The sequence below is a fragment of the Sorex araneus genome, chromosome 1, assembly GCF_027595985.1.
Source record: "Sorex araneus isolate mSorAra2 chromosome 1, mSorAra2.pri, whole genome shotgun sequence".
Taxonomy (NCBI): Eukaryota; Metazoa; Chordata; class Mammalia; order Eulipotyphla; family Soricidae; genus Sorex; species Sorex araneus.
Genome location: NC_073302.1, coordinates 69577373 through 69594541, shown reverse-complemented (window position 1 = coordinate 69594541; position 17169 = coordinate 69577373). Strand labels below are relative to the sequence as shown.

Genomic DNA, 17169 nt, shown 5'->3' with positions numbered 1-17169 from the left:
AATACCATACCAAAATAACTGTGGAAAACCTAAGAATACCGCACCAAAATATGTTCTCAGAGAAATCCAGGAACCCTTTGTATCCAGAAAGGTTATATAAAAAGAATCAGTGAGAGAGCAGCATCTTTGTGAAGTTTAGGGTGATTGTAGATCAAAGTAATGTCTCCATTCATCCCAGCCCTGAGATTTTAGCAGCCTCTCCGAATGAAGATGTTATTGGCGCCCACTCAGTAAATCAATGAACAATGGGATGGCAGTGATACAGTGATAGTAGATCAAAGATGATGATGTACTGCAGCACTGCAGCACTGTCATACCATTGTTCATCGATTTGCTTGAGCAGGCACCAGTAATGTCTCCATTGTGAGACTTGTTACTGTTTTTGGTATATTGAATACGCCACAGGTAGCTTGCCAGGCTCTGCTGTGCGGGCGGGATACTCTCGGTAGCTTGCCAGGCTCTCTGAGAAGGACGAAGGAATCGAACCCAGGTTGGCTGCCAGCAAAACAAACACCCTACCCACTGTGCTATGGGTCCAGCCCATTAAATTTTACTGTCATTAAATTTTGCTCCAATAGGCACAATTTGGATAAAATTTCAGAATATCAGAAGCAAGGAAGCAGCGATTAACTCTGGGAAGAATGACATAATTACAGTGTTGAAAAGCAAAGCTCGAGTGGCAATCAGGGTACCTTGCCTCTTAGGAATCTGTGGTGGTTTTTAATACAATCTTGTGTCATTAGAGAGGCGGAAAAGATGTAGTCAAGTAGGATATTACTCAATTTGCTCAACAACAAAATGCTAGCTGATGAGCAGCATGGTATCATCTAACATAGTGGAAAGATTAGGTCCCTAGATTTTAGATTCAATTTCTAGATCTGGTTTATCCAGAGAAGAATGGTTTAGGATTGAAATGGAGACTCAGCCCCTTGAGGACAAACTCTGCATGTTACTGCAAGTACAAGTGGTAAACATCACCCAAAGGGACAGGTGTTTCCATGACAAAGCAAGTGAGAGAGGAGACCTAGGGTTTTTTTTTTTTTTTTTTTTTTTGCGTCACACCCAGCAGTGCACAAGGGTCACTCCTGGCTCATGCACTCAGGAATCACCCCTGGCGGTGCTCAGGGGACCATATGGGATGCTGGGATTTGAACCCGGGTCAGCCGCGTGCAAGGCAAAAGCCCTACCTGCTGTACTATCAATCCAGCCCCGAGACCTAGATTTTTTAAGGCATTTAGATAGGAGTCTGAGCTTGATATTGATACCAAAAAATTTAGAACTCCTATGGTTTGTGAGGCTTTTGGAGGAAACTCTGGACTAATTTCATCTCATGGAATAGCTAACGGGTTCATACCCGCACTGTGGCTAATCCCCGACTCCCTTAGTATACCATGGGGATAGGTAATTCAGAGATTGGCAAAACCCTCACACTGGAATTGATGAAAAGGCTATTATGGTACTGCAGCTAAACTAGAGGGCCCATTCTAGAAATGAAACTTCCCCAGTCCTAAGTATATAATATAATCATCTTTAATTTATGAATCAGAAAATTGTGTCTCAGAGAAATTAACTTGGATGAGGCTTTATAGTTAGTAATTGACAGAACCAAAAATCAAACATAATTCAGTCTGGTTCTGGAGTTCAATTCATGCAGCTTTTAGCTACTGCCTAGTTTATTTGTTTTGATGTTCTATAACTATAGTAAATGTACTGAGCCTACCTAGATTTATTTCAAACTTTTTGAGAATATTTCATTGCTCCTCTCAATTGATTCTATATAGATATTTTTCTTGATAAGAAAATTCATTTAAATTATATATAAAGGCTTTGCTCTAAGCCCCCTGAACCAATTATTTTCAATAATTATGTTAGTACCTATCACATAAAGGAATTTTAAAGTTGGGGATAATGGTTCTTCATGACCGAGCCTTACTCTCTGGAGATACTTTTAAGAATCTTAATTAATAAGGACCAAGAAATCGTCATCAAATAAGAAAAGGAAATAATTAATTTTGTAGGTAACGGCTGAAAACATCAGGATGTAGTAGCCTTGTCTAATAAGAGCCCTAGAATTTATTCAGAAAGAATAAGACTTTGTGCTTACCACACATTTAAACTAAAATGAATTTTAGAATTAGATATAAATTCTTAAATGTCAAATGGAAAATGTGAAATAAGTAAAAGAAAGTTAATATCAAACTCAACTTGGATAAGCCCTTTTCAAAATAGATTTTCAAAACACTGTAAAGAAACTATTGACAAACCTAGTTACAAAAGAAGGTTTTATCTTCTTTTGAAAATCATGACAAAGCAAATTATAATGCAAATTAAAATGCAGAAGAAAATACAACAAAGTTTTAATATATTCATCATGCAAAGGATTCTTAAAAATCTCTCCATTTAACTTCTAGTTAGCAAAAAATGTATTGACCAAGGTTAGATCATGGAGACACAGCAGTAAAGAAGACAGCAATTCTTTTGGAATGTGCGGTCACAGGAGGGGAGATAAATAAAAATAAGTTAAAAACACAATATGGCAGATGATGATAAGTGCTACAAGGGAAATGGAGTGAAAAATGAGATAAAGGTTCCAGAAAAGAAGAGATGATCATTTTTAATTGGCAGTAGGTCTCGTCTCGTGGGGAAATTATTTATGAGTAAAGACCTGATGGAGGTAAGAGCAAGTCACCAGGTTGTCCATGTTTCAGACAGAGGAAATGGCAGTAAGGAAGAATCAAGTCTGGTATGTCCAAGGGGAGAGCAACAAAATCCAGTAGATGAGGCCAGAGTACACAGAATAACAGAAGAGTAGTAGATGACATAGTGGGGTAGGTGACATAAAAGAGTAGTAGATGACATAGTAGGTAGATGTTCTGTAGAGCACAGGTTACCAAACTAGTTTGGCCTACAGCTGCCTATTTAGAAAAAGAAATTACTCTGTTCCACATAGAAATTTACTTTCTTTAAGCAAATAAACAGAAAACATACCCAAATTTCACCAAGGCCACACTATTAATCCTCCCCACCTCCCCACCCCACCATCATTCTAGCAAGCCCCGGGCTGTTATCCCCTTTGGGAGACACTGGCAGTTTTCCAATTCATGTGAGATACACGTTTTTCTATGCAAAAGACAGAAAGATACTAGGAGGGTTTCTGAAGAATATGATCTGAATTATGTGTTAGTAAGATCGTTTTTAATTGCAGTTTAAAATGTAGAATTTTGTAGCTCAGAGATTACTTGGTGGCTAAAAGCACCTGGCTCACAATTGTCAGGTTATGAATTCAATTCCCAGTGCTGCCCATTTGCACCAAGCATGGTTCCAAGCATTTCTCCTCTCCACACCCCTCAGCTCTGCAAAAGTGCATATTCTCCAGACCACAGCCTAGGGAGTCTCAGCCCTGAGTCAAAGAATGCAGTCAAACCTCTACTCAACATCTCAACTAAAACTTTGTGAGCACTGTTGTCAGGAAGTGATCCTTGGTGAGCACAGAGGCTGAGTCTGAGCACAATAACCCAATGTGCAAACCCCAGTGAGCACCACAGTGCAGCATGTGTGATCCTGGCAACAAGAGTGAAAAAGGGATCACTCCTGGCAGTGCATCACGAAGTCCATATGGAGTATCAAGAATTGAACCAGGGTCAGCTGTGTGCAACGTAACCACCTTAAGCCTTGTACAATCTCTCTAACCACTTGTTTATATGTTTTTGTTTTGCAGGGTGGACAGAGGCAGTGAGGAAGATGGACAGTTTGCCCCTAGACCATGTTTATACATAGTATACAAATTTATGCAGAACCAAGTTGGGCTGTCAACACTCAGTTGGACATCCAAAGCCCCTGGTTCTGGGAAGAGATCTGGCTGACAATGGAACGAGGGGAATTATCCACTTACAGATAGCATTTCCAAATAAGGCTCTGAATGAAATAAAAAAGGAAGAAGATGCAGACCAAGGAGAAGACATCTATGAAGGAAAGCAACAGTCAATCCAATCTTAAAAATGTGTCATGAGGAAGAATAAGGACTGAGAGAAGACTGAGCGTGATGACCTCCCAGTGCCTGTATGGGGGGAGAGGGAGAGAGAGAGAGAGAGAGAGAGAGAGAGGAAAGAGAGGAAAAGTGCCTGCCATTGAGGCAGGCAGGGTGGAGGTGGGTTGGCAGGAAGGATAGGGGGAATATTGGTGATAGAAATGTACACAGGTGGAGGGATGGGTGTTGGAACATTGTGTGACTGAAATCCAATCACAAAAACTTGGGGCTGGAGCAATAGAATAGTGGGTAGGGCGTTTGCCTTGCACGTGGCCAACCTGGGTTCGAATCCCAGCATCCCATATGGTCCCCTGAGCACCACCAGGAGTAATTCCTGAGTGCAGAGCCAGGAGTAACCCCTGTGCATCGCCAGGTGTGTCCCAAAAAGAAAAAAAAAACACCTTTGTAACTGTATCTCACGGTGATTTAATCAGAAATAATAAATAAACAAAAAAATAATAAAAGAGACTGAAGCGAAGGTCAGGAAGAAAGGAGGATAACCAGTAACCAGATTTAGGTACAGAAGGGACAGGGACAAAAGTGTCAGGTGGTGTTGAGAGGAAAGTCACAGGACGCCAGGGAACTGGTGCTCTAAGCCCCTTCCTTCCTTTGGGGGTTACAAGGCTTATTCCCTCAGGCTATGCCCAAAGGCATTGTTTTGTTCCCCTTCTCCCCTTTTAGCCAGTGTATAGCCACCACTTTGCCTGAAATCATAGAAACTTTTACATAGATGTTTATAGAAGCAAATTTTCTATAAAAATAAAAATTTTGACAGAAATCGTATAAACTTTTACCATCCTCTGGGTCAATGCAACAAACTGGCCACCAGCTATCTCACATGATAACCTCTACAAGGCAACAGAATTAGGAAAACGAAGGTCGGGAATTTTGATAATAAATATTTTTAAATACTTCTCATGTTTGTTGACTAAAAATAAAGTGGCTCAAATGTACCAGCTATCAAAGAAATACAGATTAAAAATAAACTGGCCACTATTTTTTTTTCCCCAAATCAAATTGGCATCTTGAAAAAAAAATCCCGTATGGACAAGACTCAGCAGACATTCTCATATACCACTGGTGGAAGTGTTAATTGCTAAAACTTTTCAAGAGGGCAATTTGGCATTATGTAAGATTATATATGTATTTTAAAGTTCTTTCTTCACACCTTTTGGTCCAGCAATTTTTGCTTCTAGCAATTTATTGTAAAGAAATCATCAGAAAGCACACCATGATTTTTATTAAGAGGATGCTCACTAGAGCACTGTCTCATACAAAATTTAAAACAAAGAGCTTAGTGTTAGAAATATGAATTTGGGATAGAATTCATAGGATCAAAACAATTTAATGCATAAAATATAGTATTAGAATAATTTAATGTATAAAAAAACTGAATTTACAATTAAGATAATTTAATGGAGGAGCTTGGGCCAATAGATGTAGTCATAAAAAAAATGCTCTGTTATCGCAAGAGAATACTAAAATGATAGGAGACATGGTTTATTTAAAAGATTAAGATAGGGCCAAAGTGATAGTACAGTAGGTATGGCTCTTTGCTGGTATATGGCACTTGCCTTCCACACATCTAACCTTGGTTCGATGACCGGTATACCATATGGCTCCCTGAGCACCACCAGGAATGATCCCTGAGCACAGACCCAGGAGAAAAAAAAAAGATCACTGCTGGCTGTGGACCCCGAACAAAACAAAGGAAAATGTTGTTCTCTCAAGAGACTATCTGGACAGTGTACATCAATATACAGACCTCACGTTCTGGTGGATGGGTACAGCTGTAGCTGCCTAAGACAAGGCTTCCATACAAATTTACTTGCTTATTAAAATTTCCATCTGCCAATCTGGGGTGGCCAGTTTTTGTACCCTGTCCTAGTGCTCTGTGGGTAGGGGGCAGTTTAAAAAGCAACAAAGGGAACCTATGTTATGATGATTCTAATTTTATAAAGAAAAAGAATAGACATATTGGAGTAGCATCGACATAATTTAAGAATAACATTTCTGGACATGTTTAAGATTGCTGGAGTTTTTTGCTCTTTCAAAGACACTTAATGAGGATATACCATGTGATAGGTACTGTTCTGGGAGACTGAAATACATTAGTGCAAACGATAGCATTTGTGCCCTTGTGGAAGTATAGATACTTTAGGAGGTGAGGACTAGAAGAAAATCAGATCAGAAACAGACCAGGGAATGGAATGGCTACACCTTTAAATAAGTGTTTAGGGTAGGTCTCATTGAGAAGATGAGGTCAAGAATAAGCTGCGTGTAAAATGCATCTGAACTGAGCATTAAACTATGACACCATGCCACCTCGGGTGGGGAATAGTGTTTGTCCCTTCCGTCTTTTCTCCCCAGCAGTGTGGTGGCTGCCACTTTGTCAGAGCCTATTGGACAGCCAGGTATGAGACTGCAGTGATGTGACATGTAGGACCTCACAGGATGGGGGTGGAACCAGTCCCTCTCTCCGCCCCAACGAAGCCCCAAGTTGCCACCCACAAATGGCTCCTGGCTCCTGAACAGCCATGATCTCAGAGGCACACAAACCAATCTTGGAACCCAGCGGCTTTTGGCAGAAATCCCTCTAGACTTATTACTAAAATACCAGAAATCCAAAATGCTCTTCGTATCAGCAATAGAAAACAAATTATCTAATGATGCCTTTTGCTTTTGTTTTGTTTTGTTTTTTTTTTCTTTTTGGGTCACACCCGGCAATGCACAGGGGTCATTCCTGACTCTGCACTCAGGAATTACCCCTATCTATGCTCAGAGGACCATATGGGATGCTGGGAATCGAACCCGGGTTGGCCGCGTGCAAAGCAAATGCCCTACCCGCTTTGCTATCACTCTAGCCCCCTAATGATGCCGTTTGGCAGGTCTGATTGTTGGGGAAAATTCCAAATAATAATGATGGATCTTTTGTCGAAATATTGAATGTGATCAAGCAGAGAGAGAGAGTAAGGTGGAAATCATCAGCCACTTAGACGTGGAGAGGGATGGGATGGAGGGTATACTGGGGTTCCTGGTGGTGGAGGGTGTGCATTGATGAGCGGATGGGTGTTTGATCACTGTATGACAGAGACTTAGACTGGGAAGCTTTGTAACTGTTCTGACAGTGATTCAATAAAAAAAGAAAAAAAGAATAAGCTGCATGAATATTAAAGGGAAAGTACTCCAGAGAGGCCTGGTCAGCAAATGCAAAGGCCCTAAGGTTGGGAGCATGCCTGATGTATCTGAGAATCAACAAAAAGCCAGTATGTTTGGACCTAAACAAACATGGGTTCATATGGCTATTCTCCTTCCAATGGTCTCTTGAGAAAAACACGTTCTTATAAAAGAATACGAAAAAGAATGTTGGCTGAAAACTGGCAGGGCCTTTGTATCAGTTCTTATTGTATCAAGGAATAAATTCTCAGAGGGTGCAGTGAATTATCCAAAACCCAGTAACCAGCTACTATGAATACACTACAAAAACTTTGGTCATCTCATCCACACAAAAGTTTGTGTTGCTAGTATAATATCTGCTGAAGGTATGTCCTAATAGAAGCCTTGAAACAAAGGAATGAAGGCTAAAAAAAAAATGGAAGCAGAATAGGCAGGGCGAGGGCACCCATCAGCAGCAGGGTAGTAAGGCCATGTTTGGGGTGTTTAAGATGGGGTCTACACACTAAGGCTGGGGTGAATTTCTTTCCTCAAAGGCACATCTGGAAATGTCTTGCAATTCCCGTTTGTCTGAATCGGGAGTGGGTGGGTTATTGGCATCTAGCTGGCAGAGGTCAGGGCTACTGGTAAGCATCCAGTAAAGTACAGGGCAGCCCCCACTTCCTCCATCCACTATGTGACCTAAATATCAATACTTTAAGAAGCACCAGTTAGCTCTGAAGGAAAAGAAAGTAAAGAAAGCAGAGAACGTTACCAAAAATTGGCTCTGGAGTAGTGTTCCATGTAGAGTTGTTCATCAGAAAAGGGGGCCAAATGGATATCGCTGAATGTCGGGAACATCATTCCTAATGAGCAAAAGACAAAAGACCCAAAAGTTGACTCTTACAGTCTTCTGATTGAACACTTACTCAACTAAGTTAAAAAAATTTTTTTAACTGTTTTCTTCATGGTTTCTTTCCTTGGTCATCATCCAGAGGACTGTGAGAAAGCTGTAGGATCATGCAGGCACAGACTGGAGCCCCAGCTTGATGGCCAGGGGAGTAGAAGAGACGAAGCAGAGCCCTATGCGCCTCTACACCACCATGGACGTGTCCGGGGAGAGGGACTCCTAGGATATCTATGTTCGAAGCCAGTTCTTTTATTCTATATTTCAGTTATACACGAAAGACTAAAATGGACTTTTGCCTCAAAGCAACGCTAAGAAAATTATGTGGTCTCAAGCAACAAACACTACAGCAAACTGCATTTATGTCATGATCAGAGTCTGAAAAGAGGTACTGTTAAGGTACAATATCCTTTGACTATTGGCTTCCCTTTTGGTAAATTCTGTGCTTGGAAGTTTAGGTACTTCCTTCCTTGATCAAATTTTCTTCTGAGATCAATCCTGAAGTGGTGATCTGGGATCATCCTGATGGTGTTTGGGGGCATCATATAGTCCTAGGGATGGAATCCATATGAAAAATATGTACTCCAATCCTTTGAGTGATTTCCCCAGTCCCCTTTACTTTTTTTTCTCTTATTTCTGGTAAAACAAAAGAAAAAAAACAAGTTTGTTTTGAAAGCAATCAACATTATGTCATTCAATTACTTTATTATTTTGATTCCTAGACTTTGTCCATGTTTTAAGTACTGGTCTTTTTAAGTGCTATAGGAATATATACTAAAACGACAGCTTAGTCCCTACAAGGAAGCCAACATTTAGGTTTTGTTTCTGCCCTCTAAAATAGCACCGGAGGAAATGCAGCTTCTTCAGTTTTGTTGTTGTTGTTTGTTTGTTGTTTTGGGGGAGCCATGCGAAGCAATGCTAATGGCTCGCCACTCCTAGTGGGACCATAGGGGGTGCCAGGGAATGAACCCATGTCAGCTGCACACAAAGCAAGCCACTTTACCTGCTGTACTATTGCTTTAGCCCCAGAAATGTAGCTTCTCTAGAAGAAAAAAAAAACACCTAAACTGGCCTGCCTGGAACTGGAATTTTCTGAGTAAGCAGCCCTGTGATCAATATTACTTTTGAAATTTTAGAGAGACTATTTTTTGTTGCAGTAATTTATAAAATTGCATGGGGAAAAAAGATGAGATATTCAGAAATGAGAATTGCCTGTGAAAAATAAAAAGCAATATAAAATACAAAATCAAAATAACATAAAATGAGAAATAGAATAATTACATAGAGTTAACATAAAAACAACACTACCAGCAACAGTAATAACAAAAATTTCTGAATTCTATTAACTCTGCCATGAACTTTGTTGTGGGTCCTTCATGTATTCACTTAATCTTCAAAAAAAAATGAAACATAAAGCAGATTCTCTAAACATAAACTAATATTATAAATGAAAAAACTAAGAATGGAAAAATGTAAGTGACTCAGTTATAATAAGGGCTAATAAGTTGAAAAAAATCCAGGTATAGGGGACTCATCCAATTGTCAATGATCTCAATTTTGAACTGTGCTCTTCTTGAACATATTCACACAGAACAGACTGTTCAATTTAAGTATATTCAGAGATGCCCAGAGAAAAAGTACAATTGTAATATTGTTGGTATGTCCCTGTTTCAGTTTCATGTATTATCAAACGATGATCACTAAGCGATTTTCAAATTTCAAAACAGGTAACAACATTTCTAATTAAACATTAGAAAGGAACTTGGGAGATAGCTCAAAGGGTTGGTGAGCATGCTTTGCATACTGAGGGCCAAGAGCAATTCTTAGCTCCTCTGAGTACTGCCAGGAGCACCCCCTGTGCACTATACCTGGAGAAGCTCCTGAGTACTGTCTGGTTCTAGGGTGGCCTCCCCTAACCACGCCTCTCCCCAAATAGAAAAAGATGAAACAACAACAAACTTTGGAAAATTATAGTTTTCAATGCTTGGAAAAACTTGAAAGCTTTGGAGGAGATATTCTGGGTCCCACGCCTAGTAGGAATTTCAAAGATATTAGACAAAATAGAAAGAAGTAAATCAACAAAGGCAATACTACAGAAGAATTCAACATGTTGGAGAAAGTCTTTTGATTCAACTTTCTCACTGAGTGATATGAAATTTTAAAGCATGTCACATTAAGAACACAAAAAATAAAACATACTAGAGGCTACCAGAAGAACAACTTTTGTTATGCTTGTTTAGAATAAATTCTGTTATTGTAAAGGATTAGGATGTTATAGGATTTCTCAAAAGGAATATTGGGGAGTCTATATTCCCTCTCCCTCAAAAACAGAAAACACAGGGCAGAGTGATGATATTACAGTTAAGGCATTGCTTTGTATTTGGCTCACCAGGTTTCGATCCCCAGCACCCCAAATGGTCCCAAGCACCACTAGGAGTGATTTCTGAATGCAGAGCCTGGAGTGGCTCCTGAGCATCACTGGGCGTGGCCCCCAAACCAAAAACAAAATAAAATAAATAAGAAAACATTTCATTGCTTTCATGTTAAGATTAGATATAAGGCTCCAATTAAAAAAATAGCTTCTGAAGTAAGCACCATTACTCTAAAATTAGTTGAGACTATTATTTGGTGAAACTAACATAACAACCCAGAAAGACAAAAGAATGATGATGTAAAGTCCAATGGTGGTAGCCATGCACTAGGTCTAGAGAGCAACAAGTTCATAGCGGCAAGGGGGACAGATGAGGGCAGGAGGAAAGTTTCCAAAGAATATGGATATGTTGGATCATGGAAATTAGTCAGTCATGTGTATATAGAAAATTAAACCAGGGCCAGAGTGATAGTAGAGCAGGTAGAATGTTTGCCTTGCAAGCAGCCAACCGGTTTTTGATCCCCAGCACTTCATATGGTCCTCTAAGCACTCCTGGGAGAGATTGCTGAGCACAGAGACAAATGCAAGCCCTGAGAACCACCAGATATGCAAGTGTGACTTAAAACAAGGAGAGAGAAAGAAAAAACAGAAAACTAAGCTAAGGGTAAAACAGGAAAATATGAAAACTTGCAAAGGATAATTATAATCACCTACAACAGGTGGACCTGACTCAGTACTGAACATTAATAGCATTGTCATAATAACAGAAGCATTGTTTATTGACAATCAAATAGTGATCTAGGCCCATAATACCTTATAGTAAATTCTAAAATCCCAAAAATAATCCGTGTAAAAATCAACATATACATGTGTGTATATATGTATATATAGGATGAGTAAAGACAGGCTGCTAAAATCTCAGGGCTAGGACGAATGGAGACGTTACAGGTGCCCGCTCAAGCAAATCGATGAACAACAGGATGACAGTGATACAGGAATACAGTGGTATGCATGTAAGTGTGTGTATACATATATGTATATAAAACATCATTCGGAGATAATAGCATTTTGTGGTCAAACCAGACTTGAACTGAAGTCTATGTATACTTTTTACTAATTCTGCATGATATCCATATTAATATGTCTTATTGAAGAAATATAATGTGTTTCATTATGGAGTGTTCTCCCTGATCACTCTGGAAGTGTTAATACATGGTATATGATGGCATTAACTTCCAAAAGGCCTCTAGATTCTGAATTCTGTAATGAATTTGACATTAAGGGTGTGTGTAAGGGATTAAGGATATAAATATACTGGGAGGTTGAAGAAGGGAGGGTGCATTGGGAAGAGAGCTGCTATGCAGGAAAGCTAAATTTTCTACTGGGGAATGACATAAATAGCCATATGATAACTTTACACTAAAATATATAGGTTAAAAATAACAGAAGAAACATCAAATAGAGTCAAAATGGAGAGACTTTGGGGTCAATTTTGTATATGAGAAGATGCAGTAAAGCGTTGCTATTTTTTATTTTAAATATTTTAAAAATTTTTATTTGATTTTGTAAGTCTTGCCTTATTTTGAGGAAAATAAAATTAGAAAAAAATCAATCACATATTCCCTAAGGAACACACATATTAGAAAACCTATAGAATCAATATTCATTTCTACTTGTCTATCAAGTAAACTAATATTAAATTTTATTTCCATTTTGAATATCTGGAGGTAAAAATATATTGATTATTGAGTATTCAGCTTAGAGGGACTCACTGGGTGTACTTGAAATATATTTAAAATGCATCATACAAAAAGCACATGCCATATTAAAAAAAAAATCTAGAAAAAAAAGAATTCTTTGGGGACATTAAGTAAGAAGGCCACACAGTTTTGCTCTTTCATTCCTCTCCACAGTTCAGTCATTCACATGAATACTAGCCTTCCAAGAACATGCCAGACTGTGTTATAACAAGAATGTTGATGTTCTTGATATGAGGCACAGTTTGTCTCAGTTTATTTACTTTTGCATTTTTCTCAAGGTACCTAATTCTGAACTCTTAAATTTTGAATCAAATAGGAGATTATTGATGGGTCACAAGCTTAACTGATATGTGCACATTGTAGAACTTTTGGTGAGTGTGTATTGCTCTGTTTATAAAGTGTTTATTATTTTTCCTTCACCAGCTATCAAGGTAGGCAGAAATACTGGTTACATGAAACAAATTAAACTGGGGAAGAAGCTGCAAATGCCCCAAGAAGTGTGGTTTGTAAAACTTGATCAATTTGCTTCAATTCCTTAATAGGGGGCGGGGGGGGGGGAAGATACTGCTGGAACAAGTCATCTCTCTCCATAGACAGTAAATGTATAAGAGTCACTTGAACTGCAGAGATAGTTTAAGGTTTGTTGTTGTTGTTGTTGTTGTTATAGCCATTGTTATTTTGAGCAGTGGTTTTCAAAGCTAACTCCTAGTTCTGTGCTCAGGGATCACTTCGACAAAGCCTGGGAGCCATAGATGTGTGCTGGGATCAAACCTGGGTTGACCATGTGCGAGGCAAGTTCCCTACTCGCTGTACTATCTCTCTTGCTCAATAATACAAAAGTTAAATTACTTGCATTGCATGCAGCCAACTGGAGTTTGACCCCCAACACTGCATGGTCCCCTGAGAACCACTCAAAGTAACCCTGAACACAGAGTTGGGAGAAAATCCGGAGCAACTCCAAGTAAAGAACCTACTTCCACCTCACTCCCCATCACTGTATCACTGTCACTGTTATCCCATTGCTCATTGATTTGCTTGAGCGGTCATCAGTAACATCTTCATTGTAAGACTTGTTGGTACTATTTTTGGCATAACAAATACTCCGTGGGTAGCTTGCCAGGCTCTGCCATGCGGGCGGGATACTCTGGTAGCTTGCCAGGCTCTCTGAGAGGGATGGAGGAATCAAACCCGGGTGGGCTGTGTGCAAGGCAAACGCCCTACCCGCTGTGCTATCACTCCGGCCATAAGGCCATAAGAAACAATACATAAGAAATAATAACAGTGGGCTTTTGTGAAGGCAGGCCCGCGTGGTTAAGCGCAGGCAGAATGGGGAGGCAGAACAGGAGCAGCCACCCCAGGCTCTTCCGAGACATGGGCAAAGGATGCGTGATGGGCAGACTCCCCGGCGTCCTTCCTTCACCGGCGCACTCTTGGTCATCAGAGTTCTGTCATCCTAGTCTCCTCACAGACCTCAAAGCCTCCAAAGTCTCAGTTTTCCTCCTCGCCTTCTTGTTGTCTTCTCTTCGTTGTCGTGCTCTTTCTCTCTTTTTCTTTTGTGCTCTGCTTCTATGTGCGCTGTTGTGCTCTTTTTTCATCTGTCTCTCTAGTCTCTGACTCTCATCTCTGTAGTCTCTCCTCTGGTCTCTCGGTCTCTAGTCTGCTGCCTTTTCTTCTTCAGTCTCTGGTCTTCTACTTCTAACCTTGGCCATTGTGCTCTTCTCTTAAGTTCTCTGTTTTCTGTCTGTACCATTGTTCCCTGTCTCGGTTCAGTCTTCTCCTTCTGACACCTTCTGACCATCTGACCTTGGTGACCTTGTAGATCCTCACTCCTCATACACAACAAAAAGAGTCATGGATGTGGGATTCAGGGGTAAACAGCTATGGATTTGAATTCTCTTTTTACCCCACAAATTAAAGGTGTGTTCTTGACAAGTTGCTTTCCCCCTCTGAGCTTCAGTTTTCTTTTTCAATAATCCTTAGATTAACTTCTACTACCCCTTGTCTGAGTCTAGATACTTGGAACTGGAAACCTCTTGATGTGGGGGTCTGTCCTGTATACTGAAGTCGGTTTACCAGCATCTGCGATTCTATATAAGAGAGCCCAATAGTACCCACTTTCTCAGAAATGACAACCAAAAATGTCTCCAGACATTGTCCAAAGTCACCTTGGGAAGGGGTGCAAAATTACTGCTGAGAACTTCAGCATGACCCTTTTATTTGATCAAAGAAGAGCCATCATAATTCACTCTTTACAGAATTTTTATTAAAAAGATTTAAGCAAATTGCTTAATATTACAGATTTTTGGTAAGTACAAAAATTTGGATTTTTTATATTATCTGGATTACCTGCAGTCTGATATTATATGTAATCAGATAATTATATGTTCCTCTTTTAGGAAAGTAGGAAAATAAACTTTATGATTTAAAAAAACAGAAGACTTCATAGAGTTTCTTATATTATAAAAGGTCAACACTTGAAAAGGATTTAGAGAGGTGTGGGTTTTGTGTGTGTGTGTGTGTGTGTGCACATCATTCATACAAGCACGTTCTCTACTGCTGAGCCACATAACGACCTCCCAAAGCTTTTAAAAATAATACAGATGAGATAACTAAATCTAAAGAGTCCAGTGTTAGACTAAGTTCGTTAGAGCATAAAGCTATAGAAAGAAACAAAAATCCTTAATTCTGAACTGATCTACTATACCATATACTCTGCAGCACAATGCTACCTGTAATTTTTTTTTTGGAGGCGAGGGATGGAGAAAAATCCCCAGATATGTTTGAGAGACCAAAGTTTCATTGTCAGCAGTACTCAGTGATCACTGTGGTTTTGAGTTATGACCTGAGATTCAGTGATGCTTGGGCCTTGAAGTGCTGGGGGCCTCCAGGCATCAACCTATTGGTGCTTGCTGGGTTCCCAGGGCTATACCTGCTGGTGTGTGTGTGTGTGTGTCTGTGTGTGTGTGTGTGTGTGTGTGTGTGTGTGGCAGAGATGGGGATTGGTGGGGACTGGTGAGGTGGGGTTTGTTTCTCCAGAGATATACATAGCCATGTTCAAGAAGTGATGTGGTACTTCATATTTAACTCTGGTCAATCTATAACTCCTAAACTATCTTCCTGGCCCTGCTGTCAGTTGTCCAGAGGCTAGCTTTTGTGGAAGAATAAGATGAGAAAAATCACAGAACTGGCAGAACTGGCTTAAGAGAAATGGCTTCTCCTTCTTTCTCTCCAGACCTAAACAGAAGATGACAGACTTTATTGGGGAAATTTTTAGCATTTCCTTTGGGGGGGGGATGGTGGGACACACTCAGCAGTGCACAGGGCTTGCTCCTGGCTCTATGCTCAGGGACCACTCACAGCAGACTCAGGGGACCATATGGGATGCTAGGGATCAAACCTGGTTGGCATGTGCAAGGCAAGTACCCTACCTGTTGTACTACTGCTCAAGCCCCAAATTTCAACATTTTCTAAACTATCAGTTGACTTGACTCACCATTTACTTTCAACCATTTCTTGGAGTGAAGGTAACTCTCCAGCATCCTTTCATTGAATAGCATGTAGCCCATGGGTTCAGAAACGATCACATCTACAGCCTCAGGAAGTGAAATTTCCTCAATTTTTCCAGGCAAAACAATGATCTTTTCTGAAAGATGGTTATTTTTCACTAGTGTCTGTAAAAGATAAAATTTGGTATTGTTATTATATAGGATTTCAAGAGAAAACAAATTCTATAGATTTAGGAATACAATGGGGATGAGAGGAATGTGTTTTTTTCCTCTGTACACCCTTTAAAACAAACATATGGGACCGGGGAGAAGTCCAAATGATAGAGCATATGTCTAGCATGTGTGAGACCCTGAGTTTTAACTCCAGCACTCCCTGGTATCCCCTTTCATACTGCCGGATATGGTCCTGGTGACTCTGAGCATTGATGGAGCGATCGAGGAACAGTACTCTTAGTTCCCCACTGCTGGGCTAGAGCATCATGGTGACTGGCCCACAGAACTACCAAGAATGACTTTGGCACCTATTTTTAAAAGGTGGTTTTATATGCTAAAAGTAGAGAGAGAGTATGGGGGAAATTGTCTGCCATACAGGAAGGGGGGCTTCAGGAAGGGGGGGCATACTGGGGACATTAGTGGTAGAGAATGTGCACTGGTGGACGAATGGGTGTTCGATCATTGTATGACTGAAACTCAAACATGAAAGCTTTGTAACTGTACCTCACGGTGATTCAACGAAAGAAAGAAAGAAAGAAAGAAAGAAAGAAAGAAAGAAAGAAAGAAAGAAAGAAAGAAAGAAAGAAAGAAAGAAAGAAAGAAAGAAAGAAAGAAAGAAAGAAAGAAGGAAAGAAATTATCAATATTTTTATAAATTCTCTTCCAGAGTCTTTAAAATATATATATATGTATATATATATATAAAATGCATATGTGCACACGTGTACACGTGTACATGTGACTTTGGAGGGATTTTTTAAATTTATGGTTTCAGTTTATTTCCAATTGTTCTACCTGCAATGAAGATATCACAAAGCTCCCCATTTCTATGAAATGCATAGCCCCCAGCACCCACATTCTGCTAATGCTTCTTTTCCATTCAGTGAGCTACTGCTTGCCCACCTCTCAACTCATGCATTTAGTTCTATCTGTTTTTCATGGATTAACTTAAAATATAAACTGTCTTTCACCAGATTTGGACATAATAGCAAATGTCATGATACAAACCAAATATAATTTGAAAAGAATCCCCCCAAATCACTTATACACACACACACACACACACACACACACACACATACACACACACAAACCACCCAAAACCCCATGCTTGTATAAATGAAAGTAATGAGGTTAAATGAATCAGTGTGTCTCCAAGTAGAGGACTGAATAAAGTTTTCTGTACCCTGAAAAAAAAAGATTTCACAAAGCTCTATGAGCTCTCTTATACAA

The 17169-nt window shown here is 39.7% G+C and overlaps 1 protein-coding gene across 1 annotated transcript in view; it reads right to left on the bottom strand.

Annotated features, from left to right (window-relative positions):
- The window catches only part of LOC101538484 (histone-arginine methyltransferase CARM1-like), a 306619-nt gene that overhangs the window by 30914 nt on the left and 258536 nt on the right, over positions 1-17169 (bottom strand). Inside the window, exons 6-7 of the mRNA XM_004600332.2 lie at positions 15712-15889; positions 7956-8046 (exon numbers count right to left, since the gene is read on the bottom strand). Of these exons, the coding sequence (XP_004600389.2) occupies positions 7956-8046; positions 15712-15889 (269 nt within the window). The remainder of the gene's footprint in view (positions 1-7955; positions 8047-15711; positions 15890-17169) is intronic.